We start from the raw sequence: 25,408 nt of genomic DNA, 5'->3' as shown, positions 1-25,408 counted from the left end.
TTTATGACTGAGTTAGACATGAAGCAGTTTTTATGTCCACTGCAGTCTGCCCTACACATTCTGCAAACAGGGAGCTGTTCATCTCCTGTTCATCAGTTTTGACCACTGAATAAGCTGCTTTGCACACAATATTCTTTTGGCTTGTTTTGCATGTTGCTAATGGCTTTACTCACACCTTTCCTGGGGCAGATCCCATTAGCATGTGAATTAGCAATCCCACAAAGAGCTCTGCCAAGCTGGAGGTTTTTAGTTTGTGGTAGCACCTGGTCCATAAGTGCACCAAGATGCTTGTGCCTGCTGCATGAGGAGTAAAAATTGCAAAGAGTAAAAGAAAAACACACCCAACACTAAAAGCACTGAAAATGTGGCATTTTGACACGTTCTGTAAGAACCCATGTCTGCTGCCTGTGGAGAGCAGTGCTTTTAGTCTGGACTTCAGATAGGCTGCAATGACAAGACAATTGTCTAGTTATCAAAAACTCCTACTATCATTTGCTGCTCTTAGCTCCTACCTAAACCATACAAAAGTCCTTACCTGTTAATGCTCCCAAAGGTAGACATGTTTGAGGAGGGCTGGGCAGCCCCCTGCATGACTTTATGCGTTTGTTTCTCATGCACAGACATAACAGCACACTCAAGTGAAATATTCAAAGAAAGAGGTACTTTTTAATGTGACAACTGAATTTGGCTTTGCAACTAATTGCTGCGAGGTATTTTTGCACCAAACCTTTCTGCATGGTGAAAGCGGGAGTTAGACCATTCAAACGGACCCACAGGCTCCTGTAGAAGTTGGTTGCTTTTATACAACTTACAAAAGGTTGGCACACTTGGAGAATATTACCCTTCCTAATGGGCCTCAGAAGCAAGGGAATACACCAGGATAAGCGCACCATAAGCCAAGTCCCTCTTCAGCACATTGTATTTTTCCTTGCTTGGATACAGCACCCATGTGGCCTGGGAGAGTATGCAAAAGTGAAATTTCCCTCATGATGCACCATTTTCTAAAGGCCCTATTTTCCTCTAACTCCATTTCCCTCTACTCTTCCCTGTTGTAATGGGAATAGTTTTCATCTCCTGACATCACCAGAAGGGCTGAGAGATGTTGAAAGCATACATCTTGGAAGAAAGCACTGTATGGCAATGGAAGAATAATTGTGGTGACAGGGCAGGGAGAGCAGATATGTCTCCCTAAAAAGATTTCACAGCCTCATTTGCATTAAAAAAATGTTTTTTTCTTGTTAGAAGCAGCAGGAAAACATGAGAAATCCAGTAACTCAAAATATTCTCAAGGAACAAAAAGAATAAGCATTACAAAAGAGAAAATCAAACCCAGCCCTACCAAATCATATCTAGTTCAAGCAGCAAAGAATGGGTGAAAGGGAGTGACCAGCCTGGAGCTGATGCCAGTTCCATCCCCACTGTAGGAAATTAGGGGGCCCAAGCCCAGTCGAAGCTTTGCTTTTGGAGAAAGCACAGATGTACCATTCATTAAACCTCTCTGCCAGGATGTGGTACAGCCTGAGGCAGCCATGGCTCAGATCTGCATGGTGCACCTCAGCATGACAGTGCCACAAGTCCCAAGAGCAGACACAGCACAAGCCAGAGCTGCTTGGTGGTGGTGGTGGTAAAGGACTTGAAACTTAATTTTAAATTGACATCCATGTGTGATCACAGAGGGGTTGAGTTTATGAGAACCCATCAGCACTGATGGGGAGAACAATCACCAGCACCTTTGCAAAAGGCAGGTGTGGATAATCTGACCAAAATGACCCAATCAATCATTCCCTCATATGGGACAGGGCTCTTTCAGACACTGCAACCTAAGTGTACCCAGGTCAGCTGGTCGCAACCCTTAATGGTGTTTGGAGTACCTGTAACCCCATAATGCATGTTATGGGAACACAGGAAAAGCATGGACTCCACTAACAGTGCCTAGCAAACTTAACGTTGGATCAGGCAGATTTTCATTGTCAGAAGCGCAGAAAATAAATGTTTAAGACTAGGAAGATCCCTCTACTAGGGGGAACTGAGCCAGGCTTCTCCGCTCTACGCACAATTTTAGCTCACTGCAAAATTAGCACTGCTCACCCTCCTTCTTCCAGCACGTAATGGGATGGCAGAGGCTGGTGATATGGATTCCAGGTGAAAAATAAGCAGAAGCAGTATGTCAGGGCTTTAATCACATCTATATGAGATGTGATTTTTCCTCCTTGCCAGATGCACCTTTTTTTGTACACAGACATTAATGCTCGTGGAACAGCATTTGATCAGCCTTAATTTCCAGGCTGGATGCCTGCCTGTTCCTCTGGCTAAGCCGCCCAAAGTTTCCTGTGCTGCTGTGGCCAGCTCTGGGCAGGGTTTGCGCATTGGTGGCTGCGTGCAGCCAGGGTGAAGCGCACACAGGGTCTCTAACGCACTGCAGTGGAGCCGAGCCGCTTCCGATGTGGCTGGCTCAGCCTCCTCGCTGCCATCCCCGGCTGGTTCATTAGCATCAAACTGTTCAAAGGCATGGAAATTAAATTATATTGGGTCACAAACATATTTTAAGCAAAAATACCTGTTATATTTAAAGCATCTCCTTCAGAGTCTCTCTGTCTGCTGCTTCAGGATGGTTGCACAAATATTCACTGTCCTTAATGTTTTTTAATGATACAGCAGGTGCTTCCAAAATCTGATTTCTGTTTAAATATGAATTAGGTTCATTCTCTCAATCTAAATGCTGGTAAATAAGAAACCACCTTCTGGCAGCTCATTTAGGTATCCCAAATAGGCAAAAGCCCAGATTTCCCTGGATAACTTTGAAAGAGAGAGAAAATAGCTCTGCTATAGTGACAGAAGTGTAGTCCCAAACAGCACAGCCGGTGCTCTGCTCTCTGCTTGGTAGGAGGGAGCATGCAGGCAGCTTTCCAGGAGCACCAGCACTCAGACATCGCTCCCTACTGCCACTCCTTTTAGCAGTGGCCTCTCCATGACTTTCTGTGCAATCACGTCTTAAACAGATTCAAGCATCTGGCTACGCCTCCTATCAAGACTGTATGAGTGATGATCTCCTTGGACTTTGTAAATATTGATCATTATTCTGGACGCAGCTCAGCTCCTGGGCTCCTGGAGAAGAGGCTGTTCTGTCTCACAGTCAATACACTTTAAACTGGAGTGTATTGTGATCCTTTGGTATCTTTGGCTGTCTATTGTCAATACTCCCAAGCCTCCTGTGAACAAGCCTGGGGCATGGCTACCTTGCCCAGGGCTTCCAGTGGGATAAAGCAATACCAGTGCTGGGCAGCCCGGAGCAATTATCTGCAGTACTGAGTGATACCTCCCTCTTCCAAAGGACAGAGCCCACAGCCTCCCTTGTTTACACTGACACATACCAGAGCAGAGGAATGGGGCTGCTGCTGCTTCTCCTCCTCAACCTGCCCCCAGACAGCCCGCTGGCTTGCCCTGCTGCTGACATGTCTTTCCACCTGCTCATAAACTGTCCATTTCCATAAAGGCTTTGTCTTGCATTTGATTCCTGAGACAATTTTCTCTCTCCTCCTATGGAGGCACAGTGGGAGACAGAGACCCAAGCACAGCAGGCTGCTCCCCCCCAGGCCCTGTCAAACTTCACAGCATGCCCTGGCACTGCAGGCATCACCGAGGCATAGCTCCTTAGATGTCTCAGGGAGGAGGTGATGCTATTTTTCTGCCCTCCAGGATTCCTCCAGGGGAATCTTCAGATCTCTTGACTCTCACAGAGCAAGTCTGTTCAATCTGAGTCTGAAGGATAAACCAACACAGGAAAAGTAGAGTTGGATGGAGGAAGCCATTTTTCAGAAGCTTAATAGAAAAGATTATAACATTCCTGTTTTCCAGGGTTGACAGTATACTTTCCCTCCATCAACAGCTTAACTGATCTGCTCTGGCCTGCTCTGTGATCAGCCATGGAGGGCATCACTCTACTGCAGTTTCCTTGAGCTGCAACAGGAGCAGGAACAGAGGCAGCTGTTGCCCAGCTGGGAGAAGTACCTCTGACCTTTGGGAAGAGAAGCATGAGCAGCCGGAGAAACGCAGTTCTCTTTCCAGCCCTGGCCTGATGCACACTCACAGATTCATAGAATCTCCTGAGTTGGAAGGGGCCCACAAGGATCATCAAAGTCCAGCTCCTTGTCCTGCACACAGCAGCCCCAAGAATCACACCATGTGCCTGAGAGCATTGTTCAAGTGCTTCTTGAACTCTCAAATATCACTCATCAGATAAAACGCACTTCAAGCCGGAAGCAGATACAGCACCTGGTTTGAATTGGTTTAGAATATTCACCCAGGAAAGCTTCAGCACTCGACCACGCTCACAGTGTTATTGGGTTAGCATTAATGCAGCACATGTGGTCCAGCAGGCAGAGGAAATGGCTGGGCCTTCCTCAGAATTGATGGCTTTATCCCTTACATTAGCACCAACCTGATGGCAGTGCCTGGCTTTGCTTGCAGAGGCTGTTCTTCCCCTCCTGGCATGTGTGTAGAGCTCTGCTTCAGCTCCAGGAAAAGAAAGAGGACACTATTGACTGTACATGCTCCTGCTCATTCAAGCAGAGCTTGTCACAACAGGGAAGTAGCAGTGTATGGACAACAGCCTGAACCGGCTGGTACGGAGCAGAGCGGCCATCCTTTGGAATCCAGGAGCTGTTAGAGAGGGCAGGAAACACTGACGACATCTGCTCAAGTACCTTGACCTTTCCAGTCCTCCTGAGGGCTGCATGTGGTAGTTGAGAGATGGAAGGCAAGCCCTAAAAGCCGCTGTTTCAATTCCCTCATGTGCAGGACATGGCTTGCTGAATGACAAAAGCTACAACTCCTGTACAAACCACAATTAAATCTGTTTATTAAGTAGACACACTACTTTATAGATGATTATGCTCCATGTTTCTTCACGTAAGCTTTACTAAACCTACAGTTTGATTTTGCAAACTAAAAACTCAGTATATAAGTACTGGTGAGTTATGAGCACAAGTAGCTGTACTGTATTCAGGATTAGTTCTCAGTGTCTGTCTGGCTCCTTATAAATCTACCTGCTTTTCTCCATTGTTAACATTGAATTCAGTTAGATTAAATCGAGAAAGAATGGGTACAGCACTTTTTTACTGTTAGCTGATCACTGAATCTAACTTATCAGCTCTGTGACTTGTTATCTAGAAGCTTGATACCAGATCTTGGAGGTTTGTCTATACCAGAATACCATTTTAATTAGCAACATGATGTCTGTGAGACCTCTACCATCAACTTTCACTTGAGGAAGAAGGAAAGGAAGGGAAGTGCTGATCAAAAAGGGCCTCCTGCGGCACCAGTTAATGAAACATTCTTCCTGGAAGTGCAGGAAATTCCAGGAGGCATTCAAGGAAGCTCTGGTAAGGAGAAAAAATGTGCAGTGGGATTTCAAATAATCCTTCTCTCAAAGGAGAGCTCAAATTGGTTTTTTTGTCTTGAATCGAGTAAATCAAAATGATAAGCAAACAACATTCCCAACTAGGCACATGACAAACTGAAAGATGACAAAGGGGAGAAGTTTATGTTTATTTATTCCTCTTGAAAATGACTTAAAAGAAAATTTAAAATACTATTTAAAAAAGAAGGGACTCAAAATATCAAGAAGCTGAAAATCAAACCACAAAGGAGGCATTACAAGGTTAGCAGAACATAGAAAGCATAGTTAGTATAAAACAGATTTACAGTCTCAGTGAACAGCAAATTTGTGCTGCCCATTTAAGTGGAACAGCATATAATGCAGCCCCTACCCTCTGGAACACAGAATTCTTTCATCATTTTATTGTAGTACTGTATAGGAAAAGTCAACAATTTTAAAAAAGCAACATTTTCAATTGAAAGAGAAAAACATTACAAACATTATATTGCTCTATAGGCACTGATAAATGTTTTTCTGTGGTAAAAGAGTGTGCCAAAGCAGAATTCAAAATTGTATAATTCCTCTTAAAATCATACAGCCCTGGTGAGACTGCAAATAAAAACTAGTTATGCCATTTCTCTGGCACTGCCTGACAGCAGCCCTGCCCACTACGAACTGTTTGCAACACTGGAGTTTAGACAGGGCTAGGCAGAAGCAACAGGCAACAATACTGGAAAATGAAGGTATCTCCTGGTAAGTCAGAGCACTCTGACAGCTCAGAGCCATGGAGGACATTTGTTACACTGACAAAGGGTGACTGTGTGTGCCTGCCAAGGCTTTCACTGAGTGTTTCAGGTTACACCTGACCTTGAGGTGCTGAGTCCCAGTAAGGAGTGAATGGGAGCAAGAAAAGGTTGCTGCCTACCGGCCTGCTTCGAAACAGCCACTCTGGTGGCCAGTGGCAGCTGGTAGGAGGTCAGCTACGAGCCTTGCCCAAGCTTGCCATCAGCAAAGTGCCTCCCTCTCCTCTTCCCTCACTGATCACAGGCAGCTGTACGTTACTTACGCCCTCCTCTGCAGAGCACTCTGCTCGGACTATGGAGCCCTTATGTCCTCTGAGGGCAGGGATGTAGACTTCACTAGGATCTGCAACAAAAAACAACTCTAAGCAATCGGGGAAAGGAGCTGCTAGGGCCTTGGAGAAAATTAAAGCAGTGCCTGTGCAGCGCAGCCTGAAATAGATTTTTACTTTGCAAGCATCTTCACTTCTGAGATTTGTCCTTCCCTACCTGTTTTGGCACATGCAGCTTTCCTGCTCCCCTGCTCTGGTGAGCAAGATGCCTGAGATTAGCAGTCCTGAGCCGCAGTGTCCCCGCACACAGGGGAGGAAAGATGCGCTTCAGTCTTCTGTTTTACTAGGGAGTCTCTGGCTTAAAAAGTCACTTTTTAAAAAATGCCATGGGAGGAATCAGCTAATCAAACATGTCCTCAAACATGCGCTGCCCCATGGCAATGTAAACCTCTTTCTCCTCTGGCGTCATCTGAGCCACCAGCTCAGGGCGCTGGCTCACTTGGCTGTAAGAGTGTGGGCGCCCAGCCACTGTGACAGTGGGGTCTTCTGCCACCACCTCAAACTCTTCATCCTCCTCCTCCTCCTCCAGCCCATACGTTGTGGTGGCCGTGGCAGCAGCGCGGGGAGGGGATTCCTCCTCCGACTCACTTGTCTCGCTCTCAGAGTCACTGGCGTTGCCACCGGAGAGAGGAGCGGCACCTCCGACAGCGACTGTGGAAGCAGAAGGTGTCTTCTTCTCATGGATAAGCAGGGCACGCATCACTTCCTCATTATCATCCAGTGCTGCCCGGCTCTCCTCACGCTCCTGGAAAGCATCCAGATCCCGGCCCCCTGCAAGGAGACACAAGGCAGTGGTCATTTCCTCACAGAGATCTGCGTGACAGCCCTGAAGGTTTTCTCAACCTTTATTATGACTACCACTGAGCACAGCTGGCCAAGTCACACCTTTTCTCTAAGCCACCTCCTCCTCCACCTTGAAAGACAGACATAGTTATGGTTTTTTTCATAATGGCAGAACAAGTACTGACATTTCCTAGGAGCTGGGAAGCCTGGAGTCACCGTGGCTCCCTGCTGGAAGCCTTGGCCAGGAGCACATTGCAAGCAAAGACAAAAAATGCATGATAGGCAGGCACTTGGAAAAGACTTCCCCAGGGAGGTGTCCAGCTCAGGCACTACAGTGGACCAGAAAGCAAAGCAGTCCTTTGGAGCTAAATCTGGGCCTCAGATATCCAGACCATACAGCTATGATGACACTTGTCAGAGACAGAGCAAGTATCTTATTGTTGTTTCACAGGTGAACAAGCACAGGCCATTTCCTTTTTGTTCCTTTGTTTCCAGGTTGTCTGACCACAACCTGGGGGACTTGGGGAGATGACCAAGACCAGAAGGTGCTGCCAGCACAGACCATAAAATACAGACCCAAAACCAAGCCCTGTCCTGCTGAGCTACCTGTCTATAAGGATTAAGATGGAGAAGCAAATGGGTCCAGGCAGACAAGGAATATGCAAAACCACGTTTACAAAACAACATTTAACGCAGCTGTGTCTGGTAAGGTCAGAGGTGCACCTATCAGGCAGGAAGCGGAAAAGCTCATAAAGGAACATGGTGGTGGGATGGAGCAGGATCTATTTCATACAGCAGATGCAGCTCACAGCCTTCAGCCAAGCTGTGCAGGGCAGCACAGGAGCTGCATTAAAACAGCTCCTGCTCTCTAAGCTGAAACAGCCCAGACAGTCTCTCTGGCTCCCTACAAGGACCTCTTATTTGAAGGGGACTTCAGTGTCCCAGCTAACACACATGGCCTGTGCTCCTCTTTCAGTAAACTTGGCTGTACAATCGCCAGGAGGGTTTGATATGGCTTGGGTAGGCAGTGTGTCTGCAGTTCATGGATTCAAAAGGCAAAGTTCTGCTCAGAAAGTAGCATTCCACAGAAAACCTTTCCTAATCCTACACTGGATGAGAGGACTGTGAGTTCACCCATCACCAATAAAACTATGTGCAGTGTGGAAAAACATTTAAAAAAGACCAGAACAAAAAATGAAATATGGAGAACTCTGTGTAAAAACAAGGCCTAAAAAGTAGGACAGGCTCCCTGTGGCAAACTTTCTGTCTTGTACCAAAGGATGCTGCCTATGAACAACTGCTGGAACTGAGGGGATGGCATTCTGCCTTCATACATTAACACCCACTTGCCTGCTCCTCCAAGACATGGACCCTCGTGGTTTCACCACCACATCCAGGCAGTTGGCTCCCAAGCCTTTCCCTCCAGGAGTCAGAAATGCACTGATTACATTTTTCAATTTGAGATGAAAAAATTCTGTGAGGCAGGCAAACTAACGAAGTAAGTTCTGCACTTAGCACTAAAAGCCAGGGGAGTTTGTGGTTACTTCTTTCCTGTGGTAAAATAAAGGCCAAAAGACCCATCCCTAACTTCACCAGACTCCTGTTTTCATTGTAAATAAAGTTCTAGCAATGGGTGATGGCTACAACTACTAATATTAGAGCACTGCCAAATTCCTGAAAGAAAGGAAGAATAAAAGCATTGTGTTGGCAGCCTTGAGCTCAGCTCACTGCTTGTGATTGTGGAGCATAAGAGGCTATGGAAGACCATCTCTGTGAAATAATATCATAGCTCATCACGTTGAGATCTGTGAAATAACAACAGCCGTGGGTAGGTCCACAAAATTTGACGTTGTGGCTCAGGAGTGGGACTGTCTCCAGCTTGCAAGAACCGCTCCTGCCAGATCCATGCAATGAATCTTTTCTGTCAATGGTCCCAAGTTTCTGTCCTCCCTGTTTATGTGTTGCAACAGCAGTTTCAGGCTATTTCCACAAGTGTCCTCTTTGATCTCCAGTATTTGAGGTTAAGCAGTGATGCCATCATGCTATACCCACCTCCATGTCCTTCAGTGACATCTTGAGAAACATTTATGCTGTGTACACCAGAAGTAATCTCAAAGAGTCAATTTAAAACTACAGGTGAGTTGAACGTCCAGCAGAAAAAAAGGGTGAGAAGTCACCATTGCTGGTGAGTAACAACAACATCTGCTACAGACTGAAGGAGGGGGTTGTTGCAATCATCTCACTTTGTTTATCTATTTGAAAAATGTTTTGTGGTTTGTACACTTGAAAGGCATTACATGTGAACAAGATCTCTAGATATCTTCTGACCATTATATCACATTAATTTTCTTCACTTCTTCTATACCTACATACTCCACTCCTCTCCTGAGCACTGCACTAGTTCCAGGGTGTCATGCTTACACATGTGGTTCCCTTTTGCCATCTTTTCTTCCTAGGGCATCAACAGTTTCAGCCTATAATCCTCAAGTGACTTGAAAGATTGCATCTATTGACTCAATCTTGTAAAAATCATAAAAGGTCTCCATTTCCTATTTTCAGTGTGTAAGCTTAAACAGCACACATGCCAAAGCAGAATGTTTCTACTAATTGTTACGAGATCTTCACCATGGTCTATGGACAACCCAACCTCAAGATGAATGAAAATAAATGCAAAGATAATGAGAAACAAACAGAAAGGAATAAACTCTCACCTGTCATGGTGACAGACCTTCCTACTGTACTTCCTGAAGCTTTAATTCTGAGTATTCTTGATATATAACATGTTTTGAGAAACAACTGGCAAGAAGAAGGCTGGGAATGTATAAATGCTGCTGGTAGATTGGTAGACTTCAGAATCACCAAACATTAATAAACGTTATTTTTCAGCAGTGACCTATTAGGGAGGCAGCTTTCTAGATGAAACCGAAAGACCTTCATCTAGAAGCAATAAACTCTCAAGGTGGAAGATATAACAGTTAATTAACATTTTAGAAGCCCACACAAAATTCCATGGACAGCTCAGCTTTACTGACCTAGATTTCAATCCTGGACCTAATAAGTCAGGATTTTTCACATCTACCTATACATATGTGCTTTGCACAGAAGAGGGGAACAAACTCTGGAGTCTTGGGGGCAGCAGCTGTACACACACAGGAGAACATGTTTTTGACAGCACTGTAAAGGCACTGTATAAGCAGAGCAGTACTTCTGCTCTTTGGATTTTCTTACCATCTTTGATTTCATCAGGGTCATAAGCCCCCTGCACCGTGCTCTCACGCAGCCAAATTGGTCTCTCTCTGGCTGGCTTTCCTTCACTTGCAGACCGGTTAAGATCCTCCTGGTCCTCCATGCTGATGACAACATTCTGGGTATACAAGTCCTCATATGATGGTCCTTTTGTAGTCCATGCTTCCCGATGGTGTCCACCTGCAAGGCCAGCTGCTGTCCCTGAACCAGCACCAGCTGCACGCTCTTTGCTACATGAAAGTCAAAGAGATAAAAACAGAGCACTCAGAACAAGGCCCTCCTTAGCTACTTAGCCCCTCCTTAGTCACTTTAACTATGGTTAGTTATCTCCTATGATCTGCACTGAGAACTTGCATTCTCAGTTCTAACATCTCCTGTCAGGAATTTCTGCACCAGCTTGATAGTTTGGGAAACTCGTAAATCTCTAACGGGAAACCCTACATAAAGCCATGGCAACATCCACCACAGACACTGAAAAAACGAGACAGCACTAGAGATGCAGATGCGCTTATGCAAAAACAAACATAAAATTCCAGAATTCCCTGAAACAAAAGCCACAGCAGCAAAACACAGTCGAACAGTAGTCTGGTACTTGGAAAAGCCTTTTTTTGGCCTTCATACAGCAATCATATGCTGCATTAAAAAAGCACTGAAGTTTAACTATGGCAGATAGTAGGCCCAGAGACCCAGCATGCTCAGACCTGTGAACTGTTATTAACCACAGGATTCAAGGAGGTAACTCACCAAGAAAAACACAATTCAAACCTTTGCTTGAATTGTGAGTGACAACACACATGATAAGTCACCTCTCCTGTGTTACACAGGAGATCTGTACTATCCACAGACACAGCCTTGGGAGAACTGGGGAGTCCAGGTAGAGAAGAAAGATGAGAAAGCACCTTCAAACCAGAGGACTAGGGCTGGGCAAAGGAATTTGTATGCTGATGGTGTGCAGGAGGAGGCAAGACAGAAGAACAGCCTTCATTGTGAAAAAGCTGGAGAAGGAAAGGTACTGACTGATGCGAAGGGTATGGCAGTTAAAGCTTAGCCCTCCTTTGCCTCCTGAGAGGAGCTGCAGCCAGCACATTTCCCTCCAGGGCCCCTTCTAGCTCAGGAGACCGAGGGAGAAAAACATTCCTACTTGGATCTGATTGAAAGAGGACATCAGGTGGAATGTTTTCTGCACCCTGATGATGGCAATGAGCCTAAAATACTCTCTGGCTTGCGTTGCTACATATGCATAGATCAGGGAAAGCAGCTGAATGGAAAGTCACTGGTCTAGGGCTGGGGAAAGCCAAATGTGACTGTTCCTCTGCTTCAGAATATTTCATCTTTTCAGAGAAACAGATCTGCTGCAGACTGTACCCACCCTCAGCCATATAATTTCAGTCATCTGACTGCCAGTGGTACTCAGGGCTTTTCATGAGTAACAGTCCTGTCTCAACTCCTCCTCTTGTCCAGAGCAAATCCACCAGGGATAATGAATGATGCCAGCTGAGCTGACAGTTGTCATCAGTGAGCACAGTTCAGTTACTGTTGTCTACCTCAATGACCTTTACTCCAACCAGGAAGCTTAAAATAAAGTTGCAGTTGGAGAAGTCCTGAATAATATGCAGTTTTTTTTATTTCAGCAAGGACTTAACCACTGCTTGATGAGCTAATTCTGCTGGATTTTTAGGGGGAAACAGTGAAGGGAAAATACACAGGTACGTGAACATCTCTCTCCCCCAGATAAAAAACACTGGTGCTTTGTTCCACACTTTGGATTAAGGGCTACTCACAGCCTCTCAGTAGCGATTTTGCTGGGCTCTGTTAGCAAAATGCTTCACAGCATCTGTTAGCATGTGTCCATACACTTAGCAGTTCTCTCCTGCAGCCAGCTCTGCTAGGAGAGCTTCATAGCAGCCTTGAATTTTAGGGCAGAAGGCTCATGCGCATGTGTTGCTTATATAACCTAAGGAACCACACAGAGACCTTCTTCCCAGCGTGTTATTTCAAGTGTTGGTACCTTTCAGCTCTCTAAGACAGGCGTGTGTTCTGTGAAAAGCGCCACTCTGCTTCCCACACAATAGAAATCTCTAACTAGCGTTTCCCTGACGATTTTATGTAATCCACTTTCCTCACTAGATGCACAATGCAGCTCTACCCCAAGCTCTCCCTCCCCATGACTACAGCATGATAGCTAAATACTCAGAAGTGCCAAGAAATACCCAATAATACTTTTGCACAGAGGCCCCTGTAACTGTGCTTGAAATTGACTTTTTTCCTACAGGGTATCATTTCACAGTGAAACACTTATTCCATGACGTCAGGAATGTTTCAAAAATGAAAGTAACAGTTCTAAGAGACACCTACAGTACTAATTATTTCAAGTGATCGAGTGCAATGTCCCACACTGAGATGGAACCATCTAGACACTTGCTGTCTACTTTTGGAGCCCAGTGAGGTTTGCAAATGTGCCTCAATTTACTGCCTTGTACCTTGAGTGACACTGTCTGTAGACATGAGCAACACCTTAAGACTACCTGAACAGGGGAATACTCCCTTCTGCAAGAAGAGAACTTATGTTCAGCAACTCTGTTCCAAAGTACAGGATTAGCCACCACGGATCAGGCGCCAGGTGCATGAGCTGCCTTACAGGCAGCACAGAGCAGATGAAAGGATTGCACTCTTAAATCTCTCTCTAAGATCCATGATCTGCTTTTTCCCCACCTTGGTCTAGACTTCGCATGGCCACCCTGCAGTCAGGAACTGTGGCAGCTCAGTGGCCCAGATGTGGCTACATTTGCTCTGTTACCCATCGGTTGTTTTATTCACTCTGATGGAAATCCCTTAATGAGTGGTTTAGCTGCCTTTAAAGGCAACATAAATAGTCTTTGAAGTAGCGGAGGTATGGCCCACAGAAACCACACTGTGCAATGGGCAAACAACTTGAAATTTTCATCTCAATCCTGCCCAGACTATTAAGGTCTTGCATAATGGGGATAACTCTTTTTTTGCCATATCTGAAATAAAACACTTTTTCACTGTGCTGCTCTTAAGAGCTTCAACCTCACAACAGACAACCCATGGTTCCTGACAGCATGACCACAGAAAATTAATTCTTTGAAGATTTTTTGTTAATTGAAATCATGCTATTTTGACACAAGAAAATAGAGGGGTTATTAAAATCCATAATTTTTTGAAAACCACAGAGAAAGGCTTAAGTAAAGCAGGTTTATTATGAAACCTGTGGGGCTAATTCATGCTCTGCCAAGATTAAGAAAATTAACAGCCTCTTAGAAAAATATAAATGAAGATCTACCCAGTTCCCCAAGGCAGGTGAATGACAGTTATGCAATGTCAGTGCTGCGGCTTAGAGCTCCTAAAAACTCTCCTGAACATACATAAGTTGCCTGCGTTAGTGCAAAGAGAAGATGCAGGCATTCTGTGACCTTTTCCGTTTGTTTCAGAATCACCAAATGTCAGTTTTGTCAATGATTTTAGACACTCAAGACTCCATAAAAACAGAGAGAATAAATAACCCAGGGTTTGGCACTTTGAAAAAATCTCACAGCAGTGCTTCCATGGAATTAGCTGCTTTGAATTAATAAGAGTTAATAAATAATTAAATCATTGTATGTACTGAAGCAAGTTGTGTTCAAGTAAGCATTTAAAAGGCTGCCTATTTATTTTGTCATTCCTTGCACAGAGTAATTAATCATTTACAATGTTTTTTAAGTATTTAAGAGTCAAGTAAGTGGGCGCTCCTATTTAATCACGGGACTGCACCAGGCTTCTGCTGTGATAATTTCCTGTACGCAAAAGGGGAAGACTGAGAAATTACTCTCTTTTTGGTAGGGTTATCCCAATTCTACTACTTAAACTACAGAAAAGAGATTTTAAAACAAAGTCTAGTGATTCAGCTTGGGTATAAAGGCTTCAAGGATTCCCCATATCAGCAAAGACATGCTGAGCAACCTTGGGAAAATCTCTTCCATTCTTTATATTGCTTCTGTTTTTCTATCAGAATGATGAGGAAAAATAGCTACCTTCTTGGCTAGAAAAAGCGTATGAATAGACAAAGAATTTTTATTATATTAATTAGAAACTGTCTAGCATGAATATATGAGGAACATTCTCTCTCAAGGTTAGCCTGAGAGAAAAAAAGTGTATTCTGCTCGCTCTCCCATTAACTAAAGCCAAGCACCTCAAGGCACTGTGGGAATGCTTCCCCTCATGTTACATTTTTTTCCCCTGTGTTAATTAATTTTTTTTAAATACAGTGAAGTGCATCACATTTCACCAGAGCTGACAGAACTGACAGCTCCCCACATCTTCCTGCATTATTTAAACATCATCTGTTTTTGTACAGCTAGGAATGTTCTGGAAGAAAGTGTCATTTCCCATGGGTAAGAACATTTTAAGGAGTTTTTGATTCCAACATGGTTTCCTCCCAAAAAGGTGTGTAACGAGTTGGGGAAAATCAGAAGAAAAAAAACCTTTATTACAAGTAAAGTCTTCAAAGTAGAATGCTGTAATATGTGGATTTGAAGTACAAGGTGTAGACTGCAGACAGCTTAGTTTCAAAAGCTGCGTAGAAGCAAAATGAATAGATGAAAGAAAAGTGCTTGAGAGAAAGAAGACAGCATAGATGGCACCTTCAGAGTTTTGTTAAGGGGCTGCAGTCTGCATTTTTTAAATACTGAGGCAAGGCCTTGGTATCCATACCAGTCGCAGCACAGCAAGCAGCAGGCAATTCAAGCATCCCACCTCACAGAAAACTACATGCAGGAAGCTGACCAGAAGAATAGCCATCTGCCTTGTTTAGCAAAAAATGGTTACAGCCCTTTGTCTCCTTATAAACCACACATTCCTTGGGGAATCTGTTAGTTTCTTGCACAGTTAGTGCTGAACAAGTAAGTCCTCAATGCAGCCAGAGACCGCACAAGGTTTAGGAAAGCCCCACAGAGAGGAACACACTACAAGGAAGTAGTGCAGTGAGAGAAGACCAGGCGCGTTCCCACCTCTGCTTCAGGGCAGGAATCTCTGTGGGTTCTGGCTCCAGGATTTCATAGGCTAAGTTAACGTCTTCCGTCTCACGAAGCAGCGCATAGATGGGCTCAATCTGCTCATTAAATCTTGCAACGAGTGTCCTTGCATCCTTTTTGGGCATTGCCGACTCATCTTCTTCCACTTCAGTCTCACAGAAAGTACAGCGGAAAGTTCCTAAAACGAGAAAAGTTGCTCAGTGTTGGAAGGAAACAGCAGGCCTGGCTCTTCACACAGCCTTCCCAACAGCAGTGCCTTGCTGTTTCCTTAGCTTGATGCTAAGTAGCTTTTCTCCCCCGAAAATCCCTTCTCACATATGGTGTACCTGGTTATTATTTAAGCAGACAACAAAGCAAGCATTTTGGTACCATCTAGTGATACCCAGTTGGGTACAGTTTCTCGCTCTGAAAAGCCCAGATGGGCTGCAGTACCTCTATGGAGACATCTCCTAATCTCTCTCCCTCTTTCTTGCTGCACATTTTAAATGTCAGCTATGACTGTGATAAAAATATACAATATCCACTAAGGAGTTCAAATATCATCCGTTTCAGGTGCTTGCACTGGTATCTCCCTGGCCACACCAACAGGCTCATCTCCCAGTGAAACAGAGTGTAATTTTACACTGCACTAACCAGCCTGCAGTAACTGCTAATATAACCATTGTCACTCTGCAAATACTGCAAAAAAAAGATGGCTTCTCCTTCTGTTTCAGGGCCAAAATAGGCAAAATAGTCATTACTGCAAGCGGCAAATGCAAAAACTTATTCCACCCAACTCCCATATTAACTTTTTAAAATTAAGAATGGTAAGACAAGAATTGTGTGAATGGCAATTAAGAATAAGCTTGTTTTACAGACCTTGTCAGGACCTATAAAAACAGGTCAAACATAAAGGCAACTGAAACAGTTGGATGGTAAAGCAGTTACAACAAACCTACTGAACTCCTGCACAGCCAGCTTTTTGGTTTCATCGCTCCATCTGTGAGTAGGACCCTTGGGGGAGTACATGCACAGTAGGACCTTACCATATGGTCTGCTACGAGGGGAGCAGCACAGTGTAATGACTTAGTCTTGCAAGTGCTGGCCTGAGAACATACCACTGCCACCTCAGAACATTACACATAGAGTGATGCTCACAGGCTTCTTGATTTCTCTTGCCTGTGGGTGATATTTTTTATTTATCCATTCTGTGACACCTATGCACACCTAGCATCATCTCTCAATACCCCAACAAAGAAATGAAAACATCTTTTTATCTACAGGGAAGCCTAAGGATAGGTCCTATCCTCAAAATGGTAATCTCATGTCTAAAAATCAGAATTAGAATCAGTATTGAAGCCTGCTATTATCACCAATGCTATGTACAAACACAGTCAAAAGAACAGGGTTTGCCCAGAGCACTTGGGCATAATGTAATGAGACAGGCTGGCAAGCCAGGGTTTCTGGTATCTTGGTTTGCTGCTTACACAGATTTGCTAGTCTTGTGACTTCATTTTTCAGCACACCACCTTCTCTGCCTATAATACAGTGATAAAAACAGACCTAACTTCTCCAGTGATAGCTGTGAGGGCTAGACAATGCTTGCACGCTTCTCGGGAAGCACAGAAAAGCTGTTTACGACAGGAGGTAGATCTGTTGCCTCTCACCACAGTCTGTAGAGATGCAGTTTTCGACCTTGGCACCATCTGAAGTAGCTTCTGCTCATTGTCACTCAGAAATTAATGCATGTTGTGTATGTGGCCTGTAATATGTGCACATTTCCTGCAATTTCTCTTTAGAAAGTTTGTCTTATCGACAAGTAAAAGCTAGAGGACACAACAACAGCAGTATGCAAAGTAAAAGATAAGTGGATAAAGTGCTCTTCTCTCCCATCCAAGCATGAAACACTCTGCTTATGTTTTTTCCAGGCTGTAAAAACTGTCCCTGCTGATTCAAAGCTGTACATTATATAAGCTAGCAGCCTGGAAAAAAATGAAACCAAAGTTTGGTCTCCTTATCCCACATCTGAGGCTATTGATGTGACATAAGTTAAATCAATTTAAAATAATTAGCACATCTCACTGCCCATAATGGACTAAGGGAGCAAACACAGGTTAATGAAGAAAATGCCCCTCTTTTTACACCCCCCCAAAAGTCCTGTTACATGTTCCTGAGACAGCTCCGACTTTTCACGCTTCCATCTGTGAACCCCATGAGTATCTGCTAAAGATTAAGATCATAGGGAGAATGGTTCCAATTCAGAGTACCAAAAAATCAGAAAGTAAATACAGCTCTAATGAAACAGAACTCCTAAAGCTATCACGGATTTGCTGCAATTTCCACCCCTCAGGGTTCTTAATAAGCAAAAAAAAGTTAATAGATGAATTATGTAAAGAATCTGGGAATGGGTAAAATGACAAGCTTCCTCCATTAATATGCTGATTTTTTTCAAGGTGATGCAGCATTTTACAATAGGCATATGTGATTAGAGAACCGGGAAGCTGCTTTGCCATGGCAGATGGCATTTACATGTTGCAAACCTCTTTTGTTAAACTTTTAAGAGGTCACAAAATGTCACCAATGCTTTTATGACATGGCACATCACATCAGCAGTGACACACGTTCCTTTCAGATATGAATTGCATGTGACAAACATGAAGTGGAAGCCATCCAAAGGCTAAAAATGGCAATGTTTCCACTCCAACTATGCATTTCTTCCTTCAGCCCTAACACAATTTATAGTTTTTCAATTCAAACATGCTGCATAAACCAGGACAAATAGATATCCTGGAGCAGAGAGACATGAGGTTTTTCTGCATCTCAGAAATGCTAATGAGCACATACATCCCCTCCTTTCCACACGTGCTCAGGCATTCAACAGACCTCTCTGGCTGCACGCTAAAAACCAGCCATCTGAAAGAGATCTCCTCATGTTCCCAGACTCTCCAGGACAGATACGCTGGTAATCTGGCTCCCCAAGGCTTACTAAGATTAAAGCAGTTCAAACTCTGAAGTACGGGGCCAGAATATTTAGAGATAATTCCTAATGACTTGATTTCACTTGAGAGAAGGAAAAGGTCAACCACCTACACACATTGAACGCAGGATGTCCAAGTGTGCATGCTGCATCTGCTACAATTAACACATTTAACTGGCTACAGACTCCTGAGCCTGAGCCCAGGCCCTGTTCACATCCTTCTCAAAGGGTTCAAGTCTCATCTCCTGCCCAACAAGGTGTGTTCCTTCCACTCTGTCCTTTGGGGTGCTGTTCCAGACTCTCACTACTCTCTTAAAAACTATTTAATTTTCAACCTCAACTTATTCCCCTTCATCTCAAACCTAATGACTGTTGTGTCAAAAACTGTATCTCAGCTCAGCCAGCTTCTATCTTGTAGGTATATTTAAAAACTGCTGTCTTACTCATCTCATACTGGCCCATTTTGCAAGGCCACACATTTTTCTCTACCTTTTAAAACTGGTCACCCACTCCTCTAGCAGCCTTAACAGTCTCATTGGGCCTTTCTCCACTTGGCTCTCACCTTTCTGCTGTGGAGATGGAAGTATAGAAGTGTCCAGATGGGTTCTCCAAATAGCCCAATGGCATTAGTGCTTCTCTGATAGCCACCGAGACCTTTTAAGATTACAGTGTAACAAACCATGAAAGCACTGTCTCAATTATCACATGATCTAGCAATGCTTCCAGATCTTTCTCCTTTGTAGTTTCCAGCTGATGAACTCCATGTTTATAGCAGACATTTGCATGAGATGCTAGGTATGTGACACTGTACTTCAGAGTATAACCTTTCAGCTCCTTTTTATTCCTCCAGCTTTCATCCTCATCCAATTCTTTATTCTTGACTGCATCACAAAACATTAAGCTAATTTATTTTCAAAATCTCCCACAACCTTCTTTTAGAAGTAGCATTATTACCATTACATGGAGAGTGAGCTAAGGAACAGATGGCACAATTTCAGAAGTATCTGCTGATTTGAGCAGTACTTGATTTGAGATGCTTAAAAAATGCTTTTCTGAAACTTCTATTTGAGAACAGAGCATGCAGTATTTTTACCAATCTTCTTCCAGGCTCTAGAATTGGGCATCTCAGTTAGGTACAGTTAGGTACAACACCTAATGATAGCCTTTGAAAAGTTTAGCTTAAAATGGCTAGTTCAACTTCACACAAATTCAGCTGGCCTGGAGGATCAGATCACATTCCTGTGGTTACTACAGCCATTTTCTTCAAGTAATTCCCTGACTCTCACAGTGCAGTTTTCCTTCTTCTTCAGCAAGCCAGACAAAAAGTGCCTTATATGCAAACAACTTCTCTCTCTCATTGAGCAAAAAGCATGCTTTGGGGTGGTGGTAGAGAATCATGTCATAGAGAAAAAGTTACAGGATGCACAAGCAGCTTTAGTTTCAGCACTCCCTAATGCTGAGTGCTTCATTTGATGTTAAAATGAGACTATTAAGACCCTGAGGAAAGGATGGGAGTTTCCTAGGTTCCTACCAACAGAAAGCCAGACAAATGCCTCCCACCATGTGATGTTGTGCCAACAGCCATATGGTTCATTTGCAGACCTGGAGCCCTCAGTTCTGCACAGGCCTCCACCTGGGAAGATGACAACCTGCCCGTGCTGCAGGGGGAGCAGGATGCCTTGCCAGCTTGCTTTCTGGTGACAGAGGGAGGATGAGAAGGAAACAGCTTTGGTTCTGCTCTAGCTTCTTAAAAGAGAAGTGGTTTGTGGGAACCTGTTATCCTACCTGCTAGCCCCATGCCTGAGGTTTCCTACTCAGCTCTTGCCATCTGCTCCCATCCCAGTTCTGGGCTTTTCCCCTCTCTGATGGTCCTATTCTCCCTGCTAGCAAGTCTATCTAGTCCTGCTTTCTCAGCCTGGGCTTCTTTCACTTCTCAAACTTCTCTGTCCATTCTTCTTTTCTTGGGCTTCTTTTTCCAATTTTCAACCCCTCCCCATTCCCGTGCCTCTCTGCCTCCAGCTCTCAGATCAGTTAATTCTGCCTCTTGATTTGAGCCCTGGTCATCAAACTAATTTCCTGTTTCAAGCCAGAGAAATGGAAGATCTTTTCACAGCACAACCTGTCATTCAGAACAGTATTACACAGGCAAAAGAATATACATTTCTCTGGTCTCTCCTACTTTCTCATCAGCTCATTCTTCAATACGACCAGATTTTTTTTTAATTCAATTTTCCTAAGCAATTTAAACTTAGTCAGATGCATGGAATGAGAAAAACTCAGCATACAGTAAGTGTTTTACAAAGTTTAGAACAGAACAAAAAATCACAGAGCAATTCCTATGCCTGCCCTCCACAAACGATCCAAACTCATGTAATGGAAATACTTAGCAAACTATGTAATAGTGCTATCAGTACAAATTATAATTAACTTCCCTTCATTTCTCATTGATTTTCAAGATTTAGAGGACTATTTAAAACAGCACCTAAAGGCATGTCTATCATGAATCACTAAAGACACAAATAGTAGGCCATGTGGCTACAACAGACCTGGATCATTAGCTAAGATAACATAATCTACCTTAGGATATAAGGATACTTACCTACCAGAAATAGGAACCTGAGGGGTTAAATTAAAGCAAATAGAGTTTTAATGATCTTAATGAACTGAGCTAGTAACAGAGCTAATTGTTAAAACAGCTGATTGTTAACTGGATTAATGATAGTACAGATTAGACTGTAGGAGCTGTTGTTCCTTAGTGACGCCCAAACTTAAACAGACTTCTCTGCCCTCATCAAACTGTTCTCACTTTTTTAATGAGAAAGCAACTCAGTGTGTCTGAGTGGAAAACGCACTCCTGCCACATAGAAAGATGAGTCTCCTGTCAATTTTATCAGCTAGTTCTTCCCTAGCCCCATCTCTCTTCCTGTACTGGAAACCTATAGACCCAAGTACATTTGTATTCACATTCAACTTCCAAAAATGCAGCTGCTTTAGGAAAAAATAGAGAAATCCACCAATATAATCTGTCTCCTGAACACCACAGCAATATACCATTCTCTCTTGCAAGTGTTTCTACACATGCTTTAAAAGAGCTGGTTATAGAGCATAGTGAGTTACATAAAACATAATGTCACATCTCATCGTTCTGAAACAGGTTTCATGGTCCACTGGATCTCAAGCTCTTGGGGACCCTCCTCAGACCAGGGCTGACTGCAGTACTCTCTCTTGAAATGTGACACAGAAAGTGCAAGTTTTTATATTAGTCCTGTTTGGGAAAGCCCAGAGCAGACCCTGTTGTCAGAGCTTCTTACAGTATGAAAACAAACACTGGACTATGTGTAGAAAGTATCAACATTTTGGGAAGATTCATTAACCCCACTTCTGGAATAAAACATCCAGCTTTGCTATTGCAACCCAAAACGGATCAGGTTCCATCCCATTCACTTTAAAATTTCTAACTATAGAGAAGATAAGGTATATTGCTATTGAGATGAGTAGCCTTGGTCAGAGCAGAACACGTGGGTGATCTCTGAAAGCAGAGAACTGAAAAGCACACGGGACAGTGCTGCCTGGAGAAGATGGTCAGTGCAGTGGCTGTAACTTGAAGCTGAGTACATAGCACTCCGCAAACAGCACTGCACCCAAATTGTGGCACTCATCATAGGAGGCCTGAGCAGATGTGAACATGGACTGCTAAATACAGCACCCTGCCCCCAAAACTGACAGCTCTCCTAATAACAGGCTAAGAAAGTACAGCGTCTTCTCTATTCCTCTCTTCCTTTTCTGAAGAGGCACTAACAGGTACATACAATTAGGATTATGGGCAGGAGGGACAGCAACAACCAATACTACAGGCTGCCTGTCAGATCCTAGACTGAAATTTGCTAAAACATCTTTTATATCACGATTCTGCCTCAGAAGAGTGAGGAAGCACGTGGAGTGCACGTTTATAAAATGTCAAGCATGGCAGTTCAGCTAAAAATGGGACTAGGAACAAATACTGTAACTAATATTGTTAACTGAAGAGAGATTTTCATCTCTTTATGAATTTTTCCATAGTATCTGAATACCTAAGAAAATTGCATTATCTACTGTTTACAAATGGGATCAAGACTCCACAATGAAGGGAAAAAAATTACTTTTACCTTTATATGCCCCAAATCTAGATCCAGTTTCTCTCAGGTCTGTACATATTCTAGCATAAATCTTACTGAGTTAACAGCTATGAGACTGATACTTCTCAGTATCAGACCATAAGGTTTTAAGATAGGTTTCTGTAAATTAGAGAATGAGAAATGATTGTTCACCTGCAAACAGCTTGTTTTCCTTGACCTGCTGTCATATGAAATGGGACTGTATGGTGGAGACAGAAGGAAAAAATCCAGGTTCCTGGGACAGCATTCAACTCTCTAGCATACATGTGTAACAGGTTTGGGAAGCAGTCATATATACTTCTACCTTCCAAATCAGCCTTTGAAGATGGCTGATTGAAAAAGCTTATTCTATTAATTCAGTAGGTGCAAAAACCAGTGTTTCATCATACAATTCAACACCATTTCATAATACATGCATACCAAGATATAGTTCTGACTTTTGAGTACCTGAGCCTTAATAATGCTTCTTAAGTATTTTTCTTGTTTAATATAGATTCAGAGTATTGAATTGCCCACCAGGTATTAAACAGAGCGTAAACATTTCATTTGGGGTAAATGTCAATCAGTTTCCTTTCAAAGCTTCTATTATTGTGATATAGATGTAGCAGCCACAGCATTTAAGGGCACCTATGCAGTAGCACTATTTCTGATTCAGATGAGGTAATTCTGCCAGAAATGTGTTCAAGAGGTTTCAAAACTGTAACTCACCAACATATAAAAAAAGATCAATTTGTTTGAAAAATAAAAACAAGATGGTAACTTACAACAACAACAAAAATGAGATAAAGGCATACTCTTCAATACACAGTGGGAACAGCAAAAGATGAAAGAATTATATTTTATGGTTGCCATTAAACAGTGTCTCACTATAATCAGAAAGAAATTTCACTTAGCCAGTGCATATGTTCATGTATTATTTATTCTTCCTGAGAGCAGTGTGTAAATGTATAAAAATTGAGGGACTGGCAGTCCTGGAAACAGAAGGTCTCTCTGTTAAGCTGCAGAGCGGATTTTACTCAGGCAGTTACATTATTTTAGGCATAATTTGGAAAAATGGTGGTGCTAGAATGTTATTACAGATGGCCAAGAATAGTGTCCAGCATTTGTTCTGGAACCTCTTGGCACAAAATGAACCCTGCTGTTAACAATAGAAGGAGAACTTGCTGAGATAAGACACCCTTGGCAACACCTTCAAATACATAAGAAGAGTGTTTTTCTTCCTGGAAAATCTCAAGCATTTAGAGAAACAAAACGTTTCAGAGGCTTGTTCCAGATTGCCCTGTTTCAGGCAATGGCAAACATGAAAATACTCTCCCCATGCCTGAAATCCATTTACAGAATTACATAATATTCTGAATTGGAAGGGTCTCACAAAGATTATCAAGTCCAACTCTTAAGAGAAAGGCCCATACAGGGATCGAACCCACAATCTTGGCATTATTAGTACTGTGCTCTAACCAATGGAGCTATTGGCAGCTTATGTTAAACCACACCAGCACTTCTGATTTTCTGAGGGAGATCTGTTCTTCTATGTTCTCTGTCACTACCAAATCCCTTTAGTATCATACAACAGATTCCCTGCGGAGAGAGATTTACAACTGTGGCACAACTACTATGCTACTTATAGTCAAAAAGGGCTTCAAATTCAATAGACGGCGGCTCAGAAATGGCAACATCTTAAAATCCTTTACTTTCAAATTCTCCTCAGAGTTAAAGTGTAGTGAGAAAAATCTACTCCTACACGAGCTTTCCCCAACAAAGCTACCAGGGCCACCAACAGAGAACAATACAGACTAATAAAAAATGAAAAAAAAAGTAAAATGTCATTTTCTCCTCATTCTAATAAACTCCAGATAAAAAGAAGAGTACCCAAAGGAACACACTGTGGATGCCGAGACTTTGCATTTCATGCAAATCTGCTCATGTACACACACAAAATCTATTTAAGAACAAAGAGCAAGAACAAAATCCTTAAACCATGGTCCCAAGATAGTATTTGAAAGGCTAGTGGGGCCAATGTTGAAAGCATGCGTTTCCACACCAGTATTTCAAGTCTTGGGATGGCAGCAGCTGGCAATAGCAAGAAAGAGGAAGCAGGGCAGTGAGCTCAAGCAAACACATTGTTTCCAGCCTCATTTTCAATGGCTTCACATAATGGAATGGGCCAACACCAACAGGACAAGGACAAGCTGTTCTTCAGCCTACTTTTCCCTTTTTCTTTTCCAAGAGGTTTTGGAGGCCCTTCACAACAAACAAAGAAGGTTTTTCTGATGTTGGTTACTTAAGAATAAAGACAGTCTATTATCAGAACAGACATCATATTACCCTCCTTCCTGAAGGTCTGAAATAGTTCATGGGCAACATTCACCAGCTATTTACTGGTGTAAGAGATTCTGCTTCTACCCTGCAGCTTTTGAAGATGCCTCAGCACTGCAAAAATATACAACAGTATGTGATAAGAACAAGTGCCGCTCTCCACTTGACTTCCTACTGGGAATGTGCAGGATGATGCAAACTAATATTTTCTACTCAACTAAATTGTATTCTCATCCATACAAAAGGTAACAGATCACCTTCTGCATTCTGCACATACCCTTTGCCTGGAAGTGCCACCTCTTAACAGGTGCCTTACACACTATTTTTATAAACCTATTGATTCTTTTCATATTTCTCACATTTTAGCACAAGAAGCCTCACTTCTTACCTGCCATCAAGAAAACAGGAATACCC

The 25,408-nt window shown here is 43.0% G+C and overlaps 1 protein-coding gene across 11 annotated transcripts in view; it reads right to left on the bottom strand.

Annotated features, from left to right (window-relative positions):
• The window catches only part of GTF2E1 (general transcription factor IIE subunit 1), an 83,242-nt gene that overhangs the window by 25,181 nt on the left and 32,653 nt on the right, over window positions 1-25,408 (bottom strand). For 4 of the 11 annotated variants that reach the window (XM_027681250.1, XM_027681251.1, XM_027681253.1 and 1 more), the window contains exons 3-5: window positions 15,545-15,746; window positions 10,521-10,768; window positions 5,524-7,280 (exon numbers count right to left, since the gene is read on the bottom strand). In XM_027681250.1, the coding sequence (XP_027537051.1) occupies window positions 6,850-7,280; window positions 10,521-10,768; window positions 15,545-15,746 (881 nt within the window). In that variant the 3' untranslated portion in view covers window positions 5,524-6,849. Of the gene's footprint in view, window positions 1-4,438; window positions 4,513-5,523; window positions 7,281-10,520; window positions 10,769-15,544; window positions 15,747-25,408 lie in introns of those variants that run through there. The other 7 variants (XR_003533845.1, XR_003533844.1, XR_003533848.1 and 4 more) reach the window with 5 other exon arrangements.

The sequence above is a fragment of the Neopelma chrysocephalum genome, unplaced genomic scaffold (genome assembly GCF_003984885.1).
Source record: "Neopelma chrysocephalum unplaced genomic scaffold, ASM398488v2 Primary Assembly neopelma1_60, whole genome shotgun sequence".
In the NCBI taxonomy this organism is placed as follows: Eukaryota; Metazoa; Chordata; class Aves; order Passeriformes; family Pipridae; genus Neopelma; species Neopelma chrysocephalum.
The sequence above is the reverse complement of the archived record's forward strand: the minus strand, read 5'-3'. Positions and strand labels throughout refer to the sequence as shown.